This window comes from Pleurodeles waltl, chromosome 3_1 (assembly GCF_031143425.1).
Source record: "Pleurodeles waltl isolate 20211129_DDA chromosome 3_1, aPleWal1.hap1.20221129, whole genome shotgun sequence".
NCBI lineage: Eukaryota > Metazoa > Chordata > Amphibia > Caudata > Salamandridae > Pleurodeles > Pleurodeles waltl.
In genome coordinates this window covers 1,702,030,046-1,702,047,688 of record NC_090440.1, presented here as the reverse complement: position 1 = coordinate 1,702,047,688, position 17,643 = coordinate 1,702,030,046, and the positions used below count along the sequence as shown (strand labels likewise).

General features: G+C 47.4%; 1 protein-coding gene across 7 annotated transcripts in view; it reads left to right on the top strand.

Annotated features, from left to right (window-relative positions):
* TRPM8 (transient receptor potential cation channel subfamily M member 8) overlaps positions 1-17,643 on the top strand; it is a 283,346-nt gene that overhangs the window by 235,711 nt on the left and 29,992 nt on the right. For all 7 annotated transcript variants that reach the window (XM_069225547.1, XM_069225544.1, XM_069225541.1 and 4 more), the window contains 2 exons: positions 824-1,014; positions 4,327-4,426. In XM_069225547.1, coding sequence (XP_069081648.1) covers positions 824-1,014; positions 4,327-4,426 — 291 coding nt within the window. The remainder of the gene's footprint in view (positions 1-823; positions 1,015-4,326; positions 4,427-17,643) is intronic.

Here is a 17,643-nt window from a genome sequence, read left to right as displayed (position 1 = left end):
TATTCTAAATTGCAGTTGGGTGCCATTTATCAGAAATTTGTAACATATCGTGGTGCGACCCATAATCCAACTACTTTGGGAATCGTTTTCTCAAGTCAGATGAAAGTAATGGAAGCCTGAATCAATCTAAGCTTCCCACTCCCTGCAAAATGCTGCATCTATCCTGACGAACTGCAGATCTGCTGGGCAGCAGTGTAATAATTGCTGAGGAACTTAGTAGTTGACGTAGAAAATCCCACTGCCAAAGGAGCTCTAGGGATGTACATTATTAAATGTCCAGGTCCTACAGCTGTCCAGAAGGAAGTCGGTGGGACCACATTGCCCTTTACCACTTTGAAGGAATCTTCTAAAGGATCGCGTAACACATGTCCTCTCCATTCCTTCATATTTATTATCATTGTCCTTTATTTTCTAGAAAAACATCCTGGCCAAAGTATGTAACCAGAATGAGTATTAATTCTTCCCTGTAACATAGGGTTGCTAAAAAGTTTGCTTTTAAAACTAGACCCGAACAGTGCAGTACAAAATGTTATTAAGACTCAAACACCCATAAGCCCCAACAAGGCTTTTTATTCTATGTGAACCGACCAAAGACATGCCATAGCTGAACAGAACAGAGTATCCATGTTCTCTCTAACCCAAGCAGATCTGTCCAGATGATTCAGCTCAGTTCTGGCAAGATTACAGCCTTTCTGTAAGACTGGGTGCCATGTTTTACATTCAAGGAAATCTGGGCTTTTGGCATTGATATAACCCTGACCCATCTCAAAGACTCTATTCATCTATTCCCCTATTCTTGGTCTCCACTGCTTTGGAATTCTAGTTTCACTGTGGATGCTGTGCAGAGCAACACTGACAAAACATGGAAGTTCCAGCGCTACTTTTTGGTGCAGGAGTATAGCAGCCGCCTGCCCATTCCATTTCCCTTTGTCATCTTCGCCTACATCTACACCATACTGGGGAAGATAATTGCCTGGTGCCGGAAGGAGGCGCCCAAAGAACCACCAGTGTGCTGTGAGTTTCATTTGATTTTCATGTCTTTCTTTTATTTGATACATCCTCTAAAAAGCTGCATAAGTTATGATAAAAAGGCAAGTCAAATACAATACTGTAGTGCAAAATAATGAGAATGTATACACATGAATAATATAAACAAAAGTGAGCATGTACTCCTTCATGAATGAAATAAGGAAAACTAATAGATGCAGAACAGAGGAAAATAGTTCAGCTTTTAAGTGCCAGAAGAGAGAATGCGAGAAAATCAGAGTATGAGAAGGACAAGGCATGTACAGGGATAGTGTCAGGCAGCAAAGTGAAGATGATGAGTGGGCACATAAATACAAACTAAAGGTGCTAGATAGGATGAAGTCATATCATGAATTCATGTTCATTGAATATTATCAACGACTGGTCTTTTCTGAGATGCCGAGGTTGTTGAAGGTAAGGCCTGTTGCTGTCTAAGACTATTCCCTTTTTCAGATTGTACAGAATGAGGAATAACCTCAGAAGCAGACAGTCAGATCATAGAAGGAAAAGAAAACTTTAAAAAACTTAACTTAGCTAAAAAAAAACCTTCTTAACTGAACAGGCCAATCATTCCATGATGGCTTGAAGACAAACTTGCGGAGAACACTTAGACAATAAGCAAATTCTCTGAAGCGAGCAGCAACTGAACAAGCAAAGTCGAGGCTCACCACAAGATACGCTTGGCTCGTTTTCATATGGAGAAACTTGATAGTAAAAAAAAAAAAAAATTTAAGGGCCATCTTGTGTTTCGAATAAAACAACTAAAAATATTAACAAAGAGCTGTGAACCTGACTGCAAACATTTTGCCAAGATTGCTTGGTGAATGGAACAGGCTTTTCCATAAAAGTTCAGAGGAAAGGAAAGAAGTATTACTACATTGTATACAAACCGGCATAATATGATCAGTAATTGGGAAAAAGAGACACACTCGCAGAATATTTATGGGTACAAGCTAGCACAGCTCAGAAAATTTAGCATTTGAAAGGGGATTGTGTGTTACTAAGGTCCTGATTCATAAAGAGCCTTCCAAATTGTGGCAGAGTCTCCGCACTGCAGTTCTCACTGCAGACATTCCGCCATAAGTGTGGGGACTCCACCAAGAGTGCGGAGGCTCTTTGTGTATCGGGCCCTAAGTGCTTCCAGGTAAACGCTATTCCTACATGCAAGGTAAGAAGATATCTCAAGGCCATGAGCCAAAAAACAGATTGTGGATGAAAACATTTTGTAGGTTTGCCAATATTAAGTAACATATATTCAGTGCTTAATTTGAGCCAGTGGTTTCCTGTGTGAGGCACCAGCACTTATTTTTGAGGGCCGGCACTTATTTTTCTGCCTCAACTGTGAGCAAAAAACACATGGGAAAGACGGAGGAAGAAAAAAAGGAAAAAAGTGTCACAAAGGGAGAAAGCAGAAAGCTGCAAGAGTGAGCTGAAGGGGCAGGGAGTGGCTGATTAAAGAGGCCTGAGATGGCTTCAGGATTACGCTGCCTAAGTATATTGTGCTCACACATTTAATTGCAGCAGCCGCGTGTTTCAGAGGAGAGCTTTGGGCACCGGCACATTTTTATTCATATAATATAATAAGCACTGCATATATCTGTTCTTGTAAAGAAACAGAACTTAAGATGAATAAGAAAAGGTAAGCAAAAAAGGGAACTAATATCCGAGGAGACATACAAAATTGACAGGACTTTGGAAGGAAGACCACTGAGAAAATTGAAAATGTTTTGCAGAGGATGAAAATAGGTGGGAGAAAGAGAATAGAAGACCAACCGAAAGAATGTGTCACTAATTGAGAGAAAAATGTAGCAGGGCGGGAGTAAGAATCTTTAGAAGAATAGAAGGTGAGGCAGGACCAAATGTACAAAAGCCAAGTAGCTGGAGGAAATATGACAGTGTAATGAGAATTCTCGGTAAACGAAGACATCCTGATTATGGGAGTGGAAAGGGGGTAAAGGGGGAATAGACAAGAGAGAGAAGGGCAAATGTGTAATGTTTGATTTATTTTGTTTGATTTATGGCGAAGAATTGGGGATGAAAAGAATCTCTGTTATACTGACGTTCAAATGAATCATGAAACTGGAAAGAAAAACAAAGATTTGTCAATGAAGAAGTGATCCGAAGCATTCAAAGAAGAGATATAGGTGGTCATTCTGACCCTGGCGGTCTTTGACCGCCAGGGCGGAGGACCGCGGGAGCACCGCCGACAGGCCGGCGGTGCTCCAATGGGGATTCCGACCGCGGCGGTAAAGCCGCGGTCGGACCGGCACCACTGGCGGGCTCCCGCCAGTGTACCGCCGCCCCATTGAATCCTCCACGGCGGCGCAGCTTGCTGCACCGCCGCGGGGATTCCGACCCCCCCTACCGCCATCCAGATCCCGGCGGTCTGACCGCCGGGATCCGGATGGCGGTAGGGGGGGTCGCGGGGCCCCTGGGGGCCCCTGCAGTGCCCATGCCACTGGCATGGGCATTGCAGGGGCCCCCGTAAGAGGGCCCCTACATGTATTTCACTGTCTGCTGCGCAGACAGTGAAATACGCGACGGGTGCAACTGCACCCGTCGCACAGCTTCCACTCCGCCGGCTCGATTCCGAGCCGGCTTCATCGTGGAAGCCTCTTTCCCGCTGGGCTGGCGGGCGGTCTGAAGGCGACCGCCCGCCAGCCCAGCGGGAAAGTCAGAATTACCGCTGCGGTCTTTCGACCGCGGAACGGTAATCTGACGGCGGGACTTTGGCGGGCGGCCTCCGCCGCCCGCCAAGGTCAGAATGAGGGCCATAGTATGAAGAAGAGTGGCATTTATGTAGCACAGAGGAGACTCTGGGATAGGATACTGGAGAACATAACCAAGAGGAAAGAGTGGGGAACAGTGAATGGGCCATGAAGGCAACAAAACTGCTGCCTTTTCAACTCCCTGCAACTTTACATAAGTTACTATGTTCAAAGAAGTATGTGGGTTTTAAGACTGTTAAGCACTCTTAAGTTCTGTTTCTGTTCCCAGTTCTGCACAAAGTGGGGGTGAAGCAGTTGAGGAATGAGAGGCTTTGCCAGTGTTCACAGCTATGTTTGGGTCTCTGTAACTGGAACAAGGGGGCGAAGGTGCTTTGCCACCACGACAACCTAAAGTATTGGTCTGAGTAGGTATGTGGGTCAGGAATTTTAGATTTTAAGTCTCCTGTTATTTTAGAATGTGTTTATAAAATATGCCCATTGACGAGCAATACAATTATTCACCCCTCAGTTTGCGATGCTGTATTTCTAAGATGTCTGTTTATTAATATATAAGTATCAATCTTTGCCCTAGGCTCTACCTATGAGGACATAGACCTGCTGGCGTGGGAAGCCATCATGAGAGAGAATTACCTGGTGAAAAGCAGCAACAATGAGACAGACAACTCCAAAAAGTACGTCACTGTGGGAAACACCAAAAATAAGCTTGTCTAACATTTGTGACCCTCATCCTTTCTTCCTACACAGCACTAGACTGAGGTTTCCAGTGACCCTGACCAATGATAAACATTCACAGCACTTATTTTTACTGTTTCATTTACGGTTCATGTGTACCAAAAGCACTTTAGGGGGGCCTGGGAAATGCATCACTTCCTCTTGGCTTTCGCACAGAAAATCTAAACCTCTCTTAATGTAATCTCTTTTGTGGCCCACTACAAATGTACATAATTTCTACTATTAGCTGACCAACCAGGGGCAGGTATGTGATGTATTTACCATGTCAGAGGTACAGAAAGAATACCATCAGATTCAGGGATTCTATTCCAGGTCAACTGGGAGGCACCTTCTTTTTGACATGTTCCTATATTTGTTTAATCAGACTGGGCTTTATGGAATTTAACTAGCATGATAGCAAGTCTAAAGGGCGGGTTAGATGGAGTTATAATCATTTACATTCATGGTGAGGTTGGCATATAACTGTGTAATACCCAAGTGTTAGACAAAACGCTGGTAATATTTAGCTTAGAAAACATTTAGGGGCATATTTATACTCTGTCTGCGACGAATGTGCGTCAATAATTTTGACGCACATTCGGCGCAAACTTTGCACCATATTTATACAATGACGCCTGACCCCGCGAATGCCAAAAGTCCGCTGTGTGCGTCATTTTCTGGATGCAGGAAACAGCCTTGCGTTAATGACATGCAATGTAGGCTTCCCATCCAAAAAACTACTTAAACACCCGTGCGCCATATTTATGCTACCATGCAAAAATCCCGCACGGCTGGGGGGTGGAGGCGGAAAATGACTGTAGGAAGTTGGCTCTGTATGTGCTATTTCAAAGTAAGGAATAGCATGCACAGAATCCAAGGGTTCCCCTTAGAGGTAAAATAGTGGTAAAAAGAGATAATACTAATGCTCTATTTTGTGGTAGTGTGGTCGAGCAGTAGGCTTATCCAAGGAGTAGTGTTAAGCATTTGTTGTACATACACATAGACAATAAATGAGGTACACACACTCAGAGACAAATCCAGCCCATAGGTTTTTGTATAGAAAAATATCTTTTCTTAGTTTATTTTAAGAACCACAGGTTCAAATTCTACATGTAATATCTCATTCGAAAGGTATTGCAGGTAAGTACTTTAGGAACTTCAAATCATCAAAATTGCATGTATACTTTTCAAGTTATTCACAAATAGCTGTTTTAAAAGTGGACACTTAGTGCAATTTTCACAGTTCCTAGGGGAGGTAAGTATTTGTTAGGTTAACCAGGTAAGTAAGACACTTACAGGGCTTAGTTCTTGGTCCAAGGTAGCCCACCGTTGGGGGTTCAGAGCAACCCCAAAGTCACCACACCAGCAGCTCAGGGCCGGTCAGGTGCAGAGTTCAAAGTGGTGCCCAAAACACATAGGCTAGAATGGAGAGAAGGGGGTGCCCCGGTTCCGGTCTGCTTGCAGGTAAGTACCCGCGTCTTCGGAGGGCAGACCAGGGGGGTTTTGTAGGGCACCGGGGGGGACACAAGTCCACACGGAAATTTCACCCTCAGCAGCGCGGGGGCGGCCGGGTGCAGTGTAGGAACAGGCGTCGGGTTCGCAATGTTAGTCTATGAGAGATCTCGGGATCTCTTCAGCGCTGCAGGCAGGCAAGGGGGGGATTCCTCGGGGAAACCTCCACTTGGGCAAGGGAGAGGGACTCCTGGGGGTCACTTCTCCAGTGAAAGTCCGGTCCTTCAGGTCCTGGGGGCTGCGGGTGCAGGGTCTCTCCCAGGCGTCGGGACTTTAGGTTCAAAGAGTCGCGGTCAGGGGAAGCCTCGGGATTCCCTCTGCAGGCGGCGCTGTGGGGGCTCAGGGGGGACAGGTTTTGGTACTCACAGTATCAGAGTAGTCCTGGGGTCCCTCCTGAGGTGTCGGATCTCCACCAGCCGAGTCGGGGTCGCCGGGTGCAGTGTTGCAAGTCTCACGCTTCTTGCGGGGAGCTTGCAGGGTTCTTTAAAGCTGCTGGAAACAAAGTTGCAGCTTTTCTTGGAGCAGGTCCGCTGTCCTCGGGAGTTTCTTGTCTTTTCGAAGCAGGGGCAGTCCTCAGAGGATGTCGAGGTCGCTGGTCCCTTCGGAAGGCGTCGCTGGAGCAGGATCTTTGGAAGGCAGGAGACAGGCCGGTGAGTTTCTGGAGCCAAGGCAGTTGTCGTCTTCTGGTCTTCCGCTGCAGGGGTTTTCAGCTGGGCAGTCCTTCTTCTTGTTGCAGGAATCTAATTTTCTAGGGTTCAGGGTAGCCCTTAAATACTAAATTTAAGGGCGTGTTTAGGTCTGGGGGGTTAGTAGCCAATGGCCACTAGCCCTGAGGGTGGGTACACCCTCTTTGTGCCTCCTCCCAAGGGGAGGGGGTCACAATCCTAACCCTATTGGGGGAATCCTCCATCTGCAAGATGGAGGATTTCTAAAAGTCAGAGTCACCTCAGCTCAGGACACCTTAGGGGCTGTCCTGACTGGCCAGTGACTCCTCCTTGTTGCTTGCTTTGTTCCCTCCAGCCTTGCCGCCAAAAGTGGGGGCCGTGGCCGGAGGGGGCGGGCAACTCCACTAAGCTGGAGTGCCCTGCTGGGCTGTGACAAAGGGGTGAGCCTTTGAGGCTCACCGCCAGGTGTCACAGCTCCTGCCTGGGGGAGGTGTTAGCATCTCCACCCAGTGCAGGCTTTGTTACTGGCCTCAGAGTGACAAAGGCACTCTCCCCATGGGGCCAGCAACATGTCTCTGGTGTGGCAGGCTGCTGGAACTAGTCAGCCTACACAGACAGTCGGTTAAGTTTCAGGGGGCACCTCTAAGGTGCCCTCTGTGGTGTATTTTACAATAAAATGTACACTGGCATCAGTGTGCATTTATTGTGCTGAGAAGTTTGATACCAAACTTCCCAGTTTTCAGTGTAGCCATTATGGTGCTGTGGAGTTCGTGTAAAACAGACTCCCAGACCATATACTCTTATGGCTACCCTGCACTTACAATGTCTAAGGTTTTGCTTAGACACTGTAGGGGCACAGTGCTCATGCACTGGTACCCTCACCTATGGTATAGTGCACCCTGCCTTAGGGCTGTAAGGCCTGCTAGAGGGGTGTCTTACCTATACTGCATAGGCAGTGAGAGGCTGGCATGGCACCCTGAGGGGAGTGCCATGTCGACTTACTCATTTTGTTCTCACCAGCACACACAGGCTGGTAAGCAGTGTGTCTGTGCTGAGTGAGGGGTCTCTAGGGTGGCATAATACATGCTACAGCCCTTAGAGACCTTCCCTGGCATCAGGGCCCTTGGTACCAGAGGTACCAGTTACAAGGGACTTATCTGGATGCCAGGGTGTGCCAATTGTGGAAACAATGGTACATTTTAGGTGAAAGAACACTGGTGCTGGGGCCTGGTTAGCAGGGTCCCAGCACACTTCTCAGTCAAGTCAGCATCAGTATCAGGCAAAAAGTGGGGGGTAACTGCAACAGGGAGCCATTTCTTTACACAAGCCCCCCCCAGCCCACAGGCCAGGAGACTCAGCCAACGCTGGAAGAGTCTTCCTAGTCTGTCAGGCGAGGAAGAGTAGAGGAAATGGCTGGTTTGTTGCAGGGCCTACTCTGCCTTACATCCTCCTGTTCAGGTCATTCCCTCTGGGGAACTGACCCACTTCCACAGTGATAGGACCTAGTCTGAACTGCCTCTTGTCTGTGCTTTTTATGTCTTCACCCATTCTCTCTATTTTGAGGTCAGAGGTATCCACCTCTGCTAATCTTATCTTAGTCAGGGTCACCCCTAGCTTACCCAAAGAGGTTACCCAGAGCTGGAGTAACCCCACCATGACCAACAGGGTCAGGGGGCCTAACTTGTTATTTGGCATGGGGTCAGACCACCAGGCCAAGGATAGTGCAGCCATAAAGGCTAACACCCAGCAGAGGCCACTGACAGCTGTCAGTGCCCAGAACCACACCTTTAGCTCTTCACCTAGAAGGGAAGGGGCTAAGTTACAGGCTTTTTTGGGTTCAGGGTGCCTGTCTGCTGTATTAGAGTGGGGGGTCACCACATCTTGTAGTAAACACCCTTCTTCCACTCTTTCTTCTGTTAGCTGAGGAGCCACCCACTCAGGCTTAACAGTTGCCTGACTAGCCAGGACTTCTTGTGGGTCAGGTTGGACTTTATCAGAGCCATTTTTGGAGTTCTCCCCTACTGGAGCAGAATCTCCTTGGCTTGCTGGAACCTTGGCTAAAGGTTGTCCACCTTTCCTACTCTGTTTCCTTTTCTTTTTCTTCTGGGGCCTACTTGCATTTACTGCAGAGGCAGGACTTCCAGAATCCTTGGGAGAGGACTGGCACTGGACCAGTTCCTCTCTTGGGCTCTGACTAACCTCTGGGTAGTCATTTCCAAGGAGACAATCAAGGGGGAGGTCTGTACTGACTACTACCCTTCTCCAGCTAAGAGTGCCACCCACTTCTATGGGTACTAAAGCCACAGGCCTCTTAGTGACCCTGTCTAGGCTAACTCTTACCCTGGCAGTCTCACCTGGGATGTACTGGTTTGAGAGCACCAGCCTGTCATGCACAATAGTGTGACTGGCACAAGTGTCTCTCAGGGCAGTGGTTGGGATTCCATTCACCAGTAGGTGGTGGAAGTGTCTACTTCCCTCTGGAATCTCCAACTCACCTGTTGGGCCCTGTTTCCAGTTGAAGGCTATGAAGACCTCCTCATCTGAGGAGTCATCTCCCATGGCTACACTGGTTACCCCTGGAATTTTGTTCTGGGGTTTGTTTTTGGGACAAGAAGTGTCCTTGGTGTGGTGCCCAGACTGTTTACAGTTGTGGCACCATGCCTTAGTGGCATCCCAGTTCTTACCCTGGTACCCACCTTTGTTTTGGGTTGTGTCTTGGGGCCCACCCACCTGTTCTGGTTTTTGGGGGCCTACAGAGGACTCTTTTTCTTTGTTTCTAGTGTCACCCACTTTCTCCTGGGGAGTTTTTGTAACCCCTTTCTTTTGGTCACCCCCAGTGGAAGTTTTGGTTACCCTAGTCTTGACCCAGTGGTCTGCCTTCTTTCCCAATTCTTGGGGAGAAATTGGACCTAGGTCTACCAGATACTGATGCAACTTTTCATTGAAGCAGTTACTTAAAATGTGTTCTTTCATAAACAAATTATAAAGCCCAACATAGTTACACACTTCATTTCCAGTTAACCAACCATCCAGTGTTTTGACTGAGTAGTCTACAAAATCAACCCAGGTCTGGCTCGAGGATTTTTGAGCCCCCCTGAATCTAATTCTATACTCCTCAGTGGAGAATCCAAAGCCCTCAATCAGGGTACCCTTCATGAGGTCATAGGATTCTGCATCTTTTCCAGAGAGTGTGAGGAGTCTATCCCTACACTTTCCAGTGAACATTTCCCAAAGGAGAGCACCCCAGTGAGATCTGTTCACTTTTCTGGTTACACAAGCCCTCTCAAAAGCTGTGAACCATTTGGTGATGTCATCACCATCTTCATATTTTGTTACAATCCCTTTGGGGATTTTTAGGATGTCAGGAGAATCTCTGACCCTATTTAAGTTGCTGCCACCATTGATGGGACCTAGGCCCATCTCTTTTCTTTCCCTTTCTATGGCTAGGAGCTGCTTTTCCAAAGCCAATCTTTTGGCCATCCTGGCTAACTGGATGTCCTCTTCACTGGGGCTATCCTCAGTGATTTCAGAGGTGTTGGTCTCTCCTGTGAGGGAACCAGCATCTCTGACTATTATTTTTGGAGTCAGGGTTTGAGGGACCCTGTTCTCCCTAGATAGGACTGGTAGGGGGGAATTGTCCTCCAAGTCACTATCCTCTTCCTCTGAGTTGCCACCCTCAGAGGGGTTGGCCTTTTCAAACTCTGCCAAAAGCTCCTGGAGCTGTATTTTGGTAGGTTTGGGGCCCATTGTTATTTTCTTTATTTTACAGAGTGACCTTAGCTCCCTCATCTTAAGATGGAGGTAAGGTGTGGTGTCGAGTTCCACCACATTCACATCTGTGCTAGACATTATGCTTCTAAAAGTTGGAATACTTTTTAAGAAACTAAAAACTGGTTCTAGAATCTAATTCAAACTTTTACAAACTTTTAAACTCTAAAAGAAATGCTAAACAGGATCTAACACAAGGCCCTAGCAGGTCTTTTAAGAATTTAGAAAACTTTTCAAATTGCAAAAATCAATTTCTAATGACAATTTTGGAATTTGTCGTGTGATCAGGTATTGGCTGAGTAGTCCAGCAAATGCAAAGTCTTGTACCCCACCGCTGATCCACCAATGTAGGAAGTTGGCTCTGTATGTGCTATTTCAAAGTAAGGAATAGCATGCACAGAATCCAAGGGTTCCCCTTAGAGGTAAAATAGTGGTAAAAAGAGATAATACTAATGCTCTATTTTGTGGTAGTGTGGTCGAGCAGTAGGCTTATCCAAGGAGTAGTGTTAAGCATTTGTTGTACATACACATAGACAATAAATGAGGTACACACACTCAGAGACAAATCCAGCCCATAGGTTTTTGTATAGAAAAATATCTTTTCTTAGTTTATTTTAAGAACCACAGGTTCAAATTCTACATGTAATATCTCATTCGAAAGGTATTGCAGGTAAGTACTTTAGGAACTTCAAATCATCAAAATTGCATGTATACTTTTCAAGTTATTCACAAATAGCTGTTTTAAAAGTGGACACAGTGCAATTTTCACAGTTCCTAGGGGAGGTAAGTATTTGTTAGGTTAACCAGGTAAGTAAGACACTTACAGGGCTTAGTTCTTGGTCCAAGGTAGCCCACCGTTGGGGGTTCAGAGCAACCCCAAAGTCACCACACCAGCAGCTCAGGGCCGGTCAGGTGCAGAGTTCAAAGTGGTGCCCAAAACACATAGGCTAGAATGGAGAGAAGGGGGTGCCCCGGTTCCGGTCTGCTTGCAGGTAAGTACCCGCGTCTTCGGAGGGCAGACCAGGGGGGTTTTGTAGGGCACCGGGGGGGACACAAGTCCACACGGAAATTTCACCCTCAGCAGCGCGGGGGCGGCCGGGTGCAGTGTAGGAACAGGCGTCGGGTTCGCAATGTTAGTCTATGAGAGATCTCGGGATCTCTTCAGCGCTGCAGGCAGGCAAGGGGGGGATTCCTCGGGGAAACCTCCACTTGGGCAAGGGAGAGGGACTCCTGGGGGTCACTTCTCCAGTGAAAGTCCGGTCCTTCAGGTCCTGGGGGCTGCGGGTGCAGGGTCTCTCCCAGGCGTCGGGACTTTAGGTTCAAAGAGTCGCGGTCAGGGGAAGCCTCGGGATTCCCTCTGCAGGCGGCGCTGTGGGGGCTCAGGGGGGACAGGTTTTGGTACTCACAGTATCAGAGTAGTCCTGGGGTCCCTCCTGAGGTGTCGGATCTCCACCAGCCGAGTCGGGGTCGCCGGGTGCAGTGTTGCAAGTCTCACGCTTCTTGCGGGGAGCTTGCAGGGTTCTTTAAAGCTGCTGGAAACAAAGTTGCAGCTTTTCTTGGAGCAGGTCCGCTGTCCTCGGGAGTTTCTTGTCTTTTCGAAGCAGGGGCAGTCCTCAGAGGATGTCGAGGTCGCTGGTCCCTTCGGAAGGCGTCGCTGGAGCAGGATCTTTGGAAGGCAGGAGACAGGCCGGTGAGTTTCTGGAGCCAAGGCAGTTGTCGTCTTCTGGTCTTCCGCTGCAGGGGTTTTCAGCTGGGCAGTCCTTCTTCTTGTTGCAGGAATCTAATTTTCTAGGGTTCAGGGTAGCCCTTAAATACTAAATTTAAGGGCGTGTTTAGGTCTGGGGGGTTAGTAGCCAATGGCCACTAGCCCTGAGGGTGGGTACACCCTCTTTGTGCCTCCTCCCAAGGGGAGGGGGTCACAATCCTAACCCTATTGGGGGAATCCTCCATCTGCAAGATGGAGGATTTCTAAAAGTCAGAGTCACCTCAGCTCAGGACACCTTAGGGGCTGTCCTGACTGGCCAGTGACTCCTCCTTGTTGCTTGCTTTGTTCCCTCCAGCCTTGCCGCCAAAAGTGGGGGCCGTGGCCGGAGGGGGCGGGCAACTCCACTAAGCTGGAGTGCCCTGCTGGGCTGTGACAAAGGGGTGAGCCTTTGAGGCTCACCGCCAGGTGTCACAGCTCCTGCCTGGGGGAGGTGTTAGCATCTCCACCCAGTGCAGGCTTTGTTACTGGCCTCAGAGTGACAAAGGCACTCTCCCCATGGGGCCAGCAACATGTCTCTGGTGTGGCAGGCTGCTGGAACTAGTCAGCCTACACAGACAGTCGGTTAAGTTTCAGGGGGCACCTCTAAGGTGCCCTCTGTGGTGTATTTTACAATAAAATGTACACTGGCATCAGTGTGCATTTATTGTGCTGAGAAGTTTGATACCAAACTTCCCAGTTTTCAGTGTAGCCATTATGGTGCTGTGGAGTTCGTGTAAAACAGACTCCCAGACCATATACTCTTATGGCTACCCTGCACTTACAATGTCTAAGGTTTTGCTTAGACACTGTAGGGGCACAGTGCTCATGCACTGGTACCCTCACCTATGGTATAGTGCACCCTGCCTTAGGGCTGTAAGGCCTGCTAGAGGGGTGTCTTACCTATACTGCATAGGCAGTGAGAGGCTGGCATGGCACCCTGAGGGGAGTGCCATGTCGACTTACTCATTTTGTTCTCACCAGCACACACAGGCTGGTAAGCAGTGTGTCTGTGCTGAGTGAGGGGTCTCTAGGGTGGCATAATACATGCTACAGCCCTTAGAGACCTTCCCTGGCATCAGGGCCCTTGGTACCAGAGGTACCAGTTACAAGGGACTTATCTGGATGCCAGGGTGTGCCAATTGTGGAAACAATGGTACATTTTAGGTGAAAGAACACTGGTGCTGGGGCCTGGTTAGCAGGGTCCCAGCACACTTCTCAGTCAAGTCAGCATCAGTATCAGGCAAAAAGTGGGGGGTAACTGCAACAGGGAGCCATTTCTTTACAATGACGCACAGCCCTATTTCCATAAAAAAATAATGCCTGGGTCAGGGCAGGCGTTGAAATGGGGCAAACACACCAGTACTTAAGGAAAACACACAGAAGCAACAGCAGAGTTCCAAAAGGAAGACATGGAGGTGTTTTTCATCCAGCATGCACGCAGACGCAGATCACAGGACCAACAACAGCAGTTTCCACAACCCCAGCAGGGACCCCAAAGGCTACACAGAAGGCAGGAGAGGATATTCCACACCAGGACAACCCTTCTGGAACTCTGGCAACAAGACATCATCCAGAGGTACAGACTCAACTGGCAAGCCATTCAGCAGCTGCTGCTCAACATTGAGCCACAGTTGGCACCCAGCTTGCAGACACCCCACACCATTCCACCAGAAACCAAGCTGCTAGCTGTCCTCCACATGTTGGCAAGTGGCTCCTTTCAAACCACTGGTGCCCTGGTTGCCGGGATCTCACTGCCCTCATTCTCTGCCTTCCTACCAAAGGTATTGGATGCCATCATCTCCCTCACACCGAGCCACATCAGCTTCTCCAACACACAGCAGAAGCAGCAGGAGACCAAACAGGGCTTCTACCAAATCTACGGCTTCCCACACGTGCTTGGTGCCATTGACTGCACACATGTACGCATTGTGCCACCTGCTGCAACCGAACATCTATACCAAAACAGGAAGCACACACACTCCATCAATGTGCAGGCCATTGTCGATCACCAGGGATTGATCACCAACATTGTGGCAGAGTATCCTGGGAGTGTCAATGATTCATTCATCTTCCGTCACTGCACCATCAATCAACACTTCCAGGATGGACGATATGGAAATGGCCTACTTGTTGGTAAGTACAGAAACCCAGTTATATACACACTGCACAGCAACCCTGTGGGACAAACAACACATACACCACTACATTGACACGTGGCCAGGAAGACACTGAGGTTCTCACACTGCTAGGCATGTTTGATATCCTCACCCAATGGGATACACACCTATGGACAAATGACAGTTCCAAATAACAACAGATGCCACTCCACAGACACAAAGGAACAATTTAAAAACAACACAATGACAATGACATGGCCTTAACTGACAGTACAACTTGGAAGATTAATCTTTCAATATCACATAATAACACTCAATCAAACACCCTTCCAAGCAATAAGTATTGTGAAAGGTATGTGCAATGTGTTTAGCTGCAGATCAAACACCATGAGACACATAGCATGATGATGATGACTACAATGAAGGTGACATGGAATTATCTCATCACTCCTGCTATGACATTGTCCACTACCAATAAGCAAGGTGACTCTTCTAAGAACACATATTGATGTGACAATATTGAAAGTGCACATTCCTACACATACGGATTCAGACAATTTCACACACACACAACAGATGTACAGGCATACGGACCTTCTGACGCTCAAAACGACAACCTCACAACCAAGTTAGCCAGCTGAACTGGACCAGGTTCAGTAGTATAGGTACACGTTTGAACATGAGTTGACTCGGCAAGGGCAGAGAAATAGGTCTGCAGAGAACTTGTCACACATGGGATATTTGTGCATTGTCAACACGTCAGTGCTGACAACTTATGGGGATGTGTTGTACATTGTCACCTAGCCAAATCAAAGGGCCTCACTGATGTTTAACAAATTCTATTACATATGTTAAAGTGGATGGGGTGTCCAGGCCATATAGATGCAACCGTGTTACCACCACTGTGGAATTGATTCTGTGGTGTATGGAAGTATCATGTCACCCCAGTAAAGACACATGGGCACCTCTTTCACATGACATAATCCAAGGGAGTACACAATGTACTGCAAGTCTACAAAAATACCGCTGACATCCGGTCAATCAGCCAAACACCAGTTCAGATAATGAAACAACCCAATGCTGATGGTACATCCTAGAAGCCTGAGATTCCACACAATAACACAATCACAGAGGAGTCACAGACAACAGAAGATAACAACTGCCATGCAAAGTGATAATCATGGTGCTAGCAACATCAACATTTTCTCACTTATTTTCCCTTTCAGCTGATCAGGGGTATGGGATCCAGCCGTGGATCATGACCCCATTTGCAAACCCAAGCACAGCATCAGAGCGTGCCTGTAATGAGGCACATCGGAGGACATGCACCATAGTCGAGAGGACTTTTGGCATCCTGAAGTCAAAATTCAGGTGCCTCGACATCACCGGAGGCAGCCTCCTATACTCCCCAGAAATGGTCTGCAAGATCATTTTGACCTGAGCCATCCTGCACAACATTTGTGTAAAGAGGAGCATTCCCCTCTATGAACCAGACCCACAAATGGCTGAAGAGGAGGAAGAGGAGGACGTTGTCCATCAACATGTGGGAGACCAACCAAACACAGCTGCAGGATTGCGTCGGAGACAACACATAGTCCAAAACTTCTTTTAACTATAGTCACCATCACCACTGTCTTACCATATGTTATTAAACACCTATTCTAATCACTATATCATGGTCTGGGTAATCATCTTTGTATCAGATTATCCCTAAGATTCATAATCAGAGTGTAGCCTCATGGAGCATTGCATATTAGGATCCTGAAAAATCCACATCACATTTGATGGGTATGAATGTACACCCAACTTCACACACACTGTAAATGACATAAATCCTGTCCATTTCACATTTGAAGGGCAAAAGCAGAGGACCACAGCTATTTCACACATACATGTTGGCAACATGGTTAATTGCAGCATATGGCACACTGCTAAGACACCATCATTCACTAAGGAAAAAAATGCCTCATACATGAGGCAGTGGATGTGCTATAGCATTGGTAACAGGAAGGTATGACTGGACCGTTGACAGCAGTAAGTGTGACATCAGCTATCTTTGCAAGGAGTATGTGTGACAAGAAATCCATGTAAGCAGCAAATGTATAGCATGAGTGCCGCAGGTATGACTAGCATTGCTCACAAGACATCCCCTGCACATGCCATCCCAGGTCATAAGTCCTGCCACTGCCATGTTCTCTGTCTCTCCCCACCCTTCTCGATAGGGCCCTGGAAATGGACTATTTGTACCAAGATAATCCCTCATCTACACACACCCAGACTCACATTCTGACTCCAGTGTGCTTCCCTCTTTAGTATGGTATGGCATAGTCATTGTTCATCTGTCTGCATGGACTTCTGGTCGGATAATGCACTGCCTTGTAGTCTGTAGGATCTGTAACCACCTGTCCATTGCTTCCCATGTGAAAGGTACTGTTGGCCCTTTGAACTTGATTCACACCTACAGGACTTGTGAGAGACTGACGCTGCACACAGCTGTGAGCACCTCCATGCAGACCAGCCATTTGAACATGCACTGCCCTTGCAGCTGCCTGGAATGGCATAGAAACTGCCATTATATGTATCTCACTGTTATGCATTGCCATATTAATCACTTGTGTAACACCGGCCTTGGATTATTGTGCAACATTGCAGCACACAGGACAAAAACAGTTGACATTTTCCACAGTGTTGTTCCACCTTTGACCAGTCGGCTCACTGTATTTGCCTTGTTTATTTTTGTTCCTGATTCACCCTGTATCCTGTTAGCCTGACTGGTTCCTGTCTTTGCGTTACCATAAAGGTTCCTGGTGGCTACATTTGTCTCATAGTTGCTTTCCATGCCCTCACTCTCCTCCTGGGGTATTGTGTCAGGTAGGTCTACAATGAATACTCAAATACATTGTATAGCGTAATCAGTTTACTTATCGTATCATGGGGTGGAACTTGTCTTCAAATAGCCTAATCATGGCCCATCCCTTGTCTGGGTTTCATGTATGCATGAGTGACAAATAGTGACAGTATACCCTGGCTGTATGCATGGATTGGGTATGGTGCCTCCAGCACAACAAACACCGTTAGATAATGTGCAAAAAATGTCAACACATGTTTGTACCCTGACGGTCCACCCACTGATTCACATCGCCCCCAAAATATAGATGGGGCTTGCGTGGTGAATAGTTGTGAGATTAATCAGCACAGAGGCACTGATGTTCCCGGATGCAGTGGGAATTTTAGAGGCCACCCTGTGTACAAATGTTGTGAGGAAACCTGCTGGTTTAAAATTACTGATTCATTAACTTTGTGAGGACACAAAGGTTGCCCTGTTGTCAGTCTCATAAAACGTCTGCAGTGCCATGGCTGGACTATCCCCA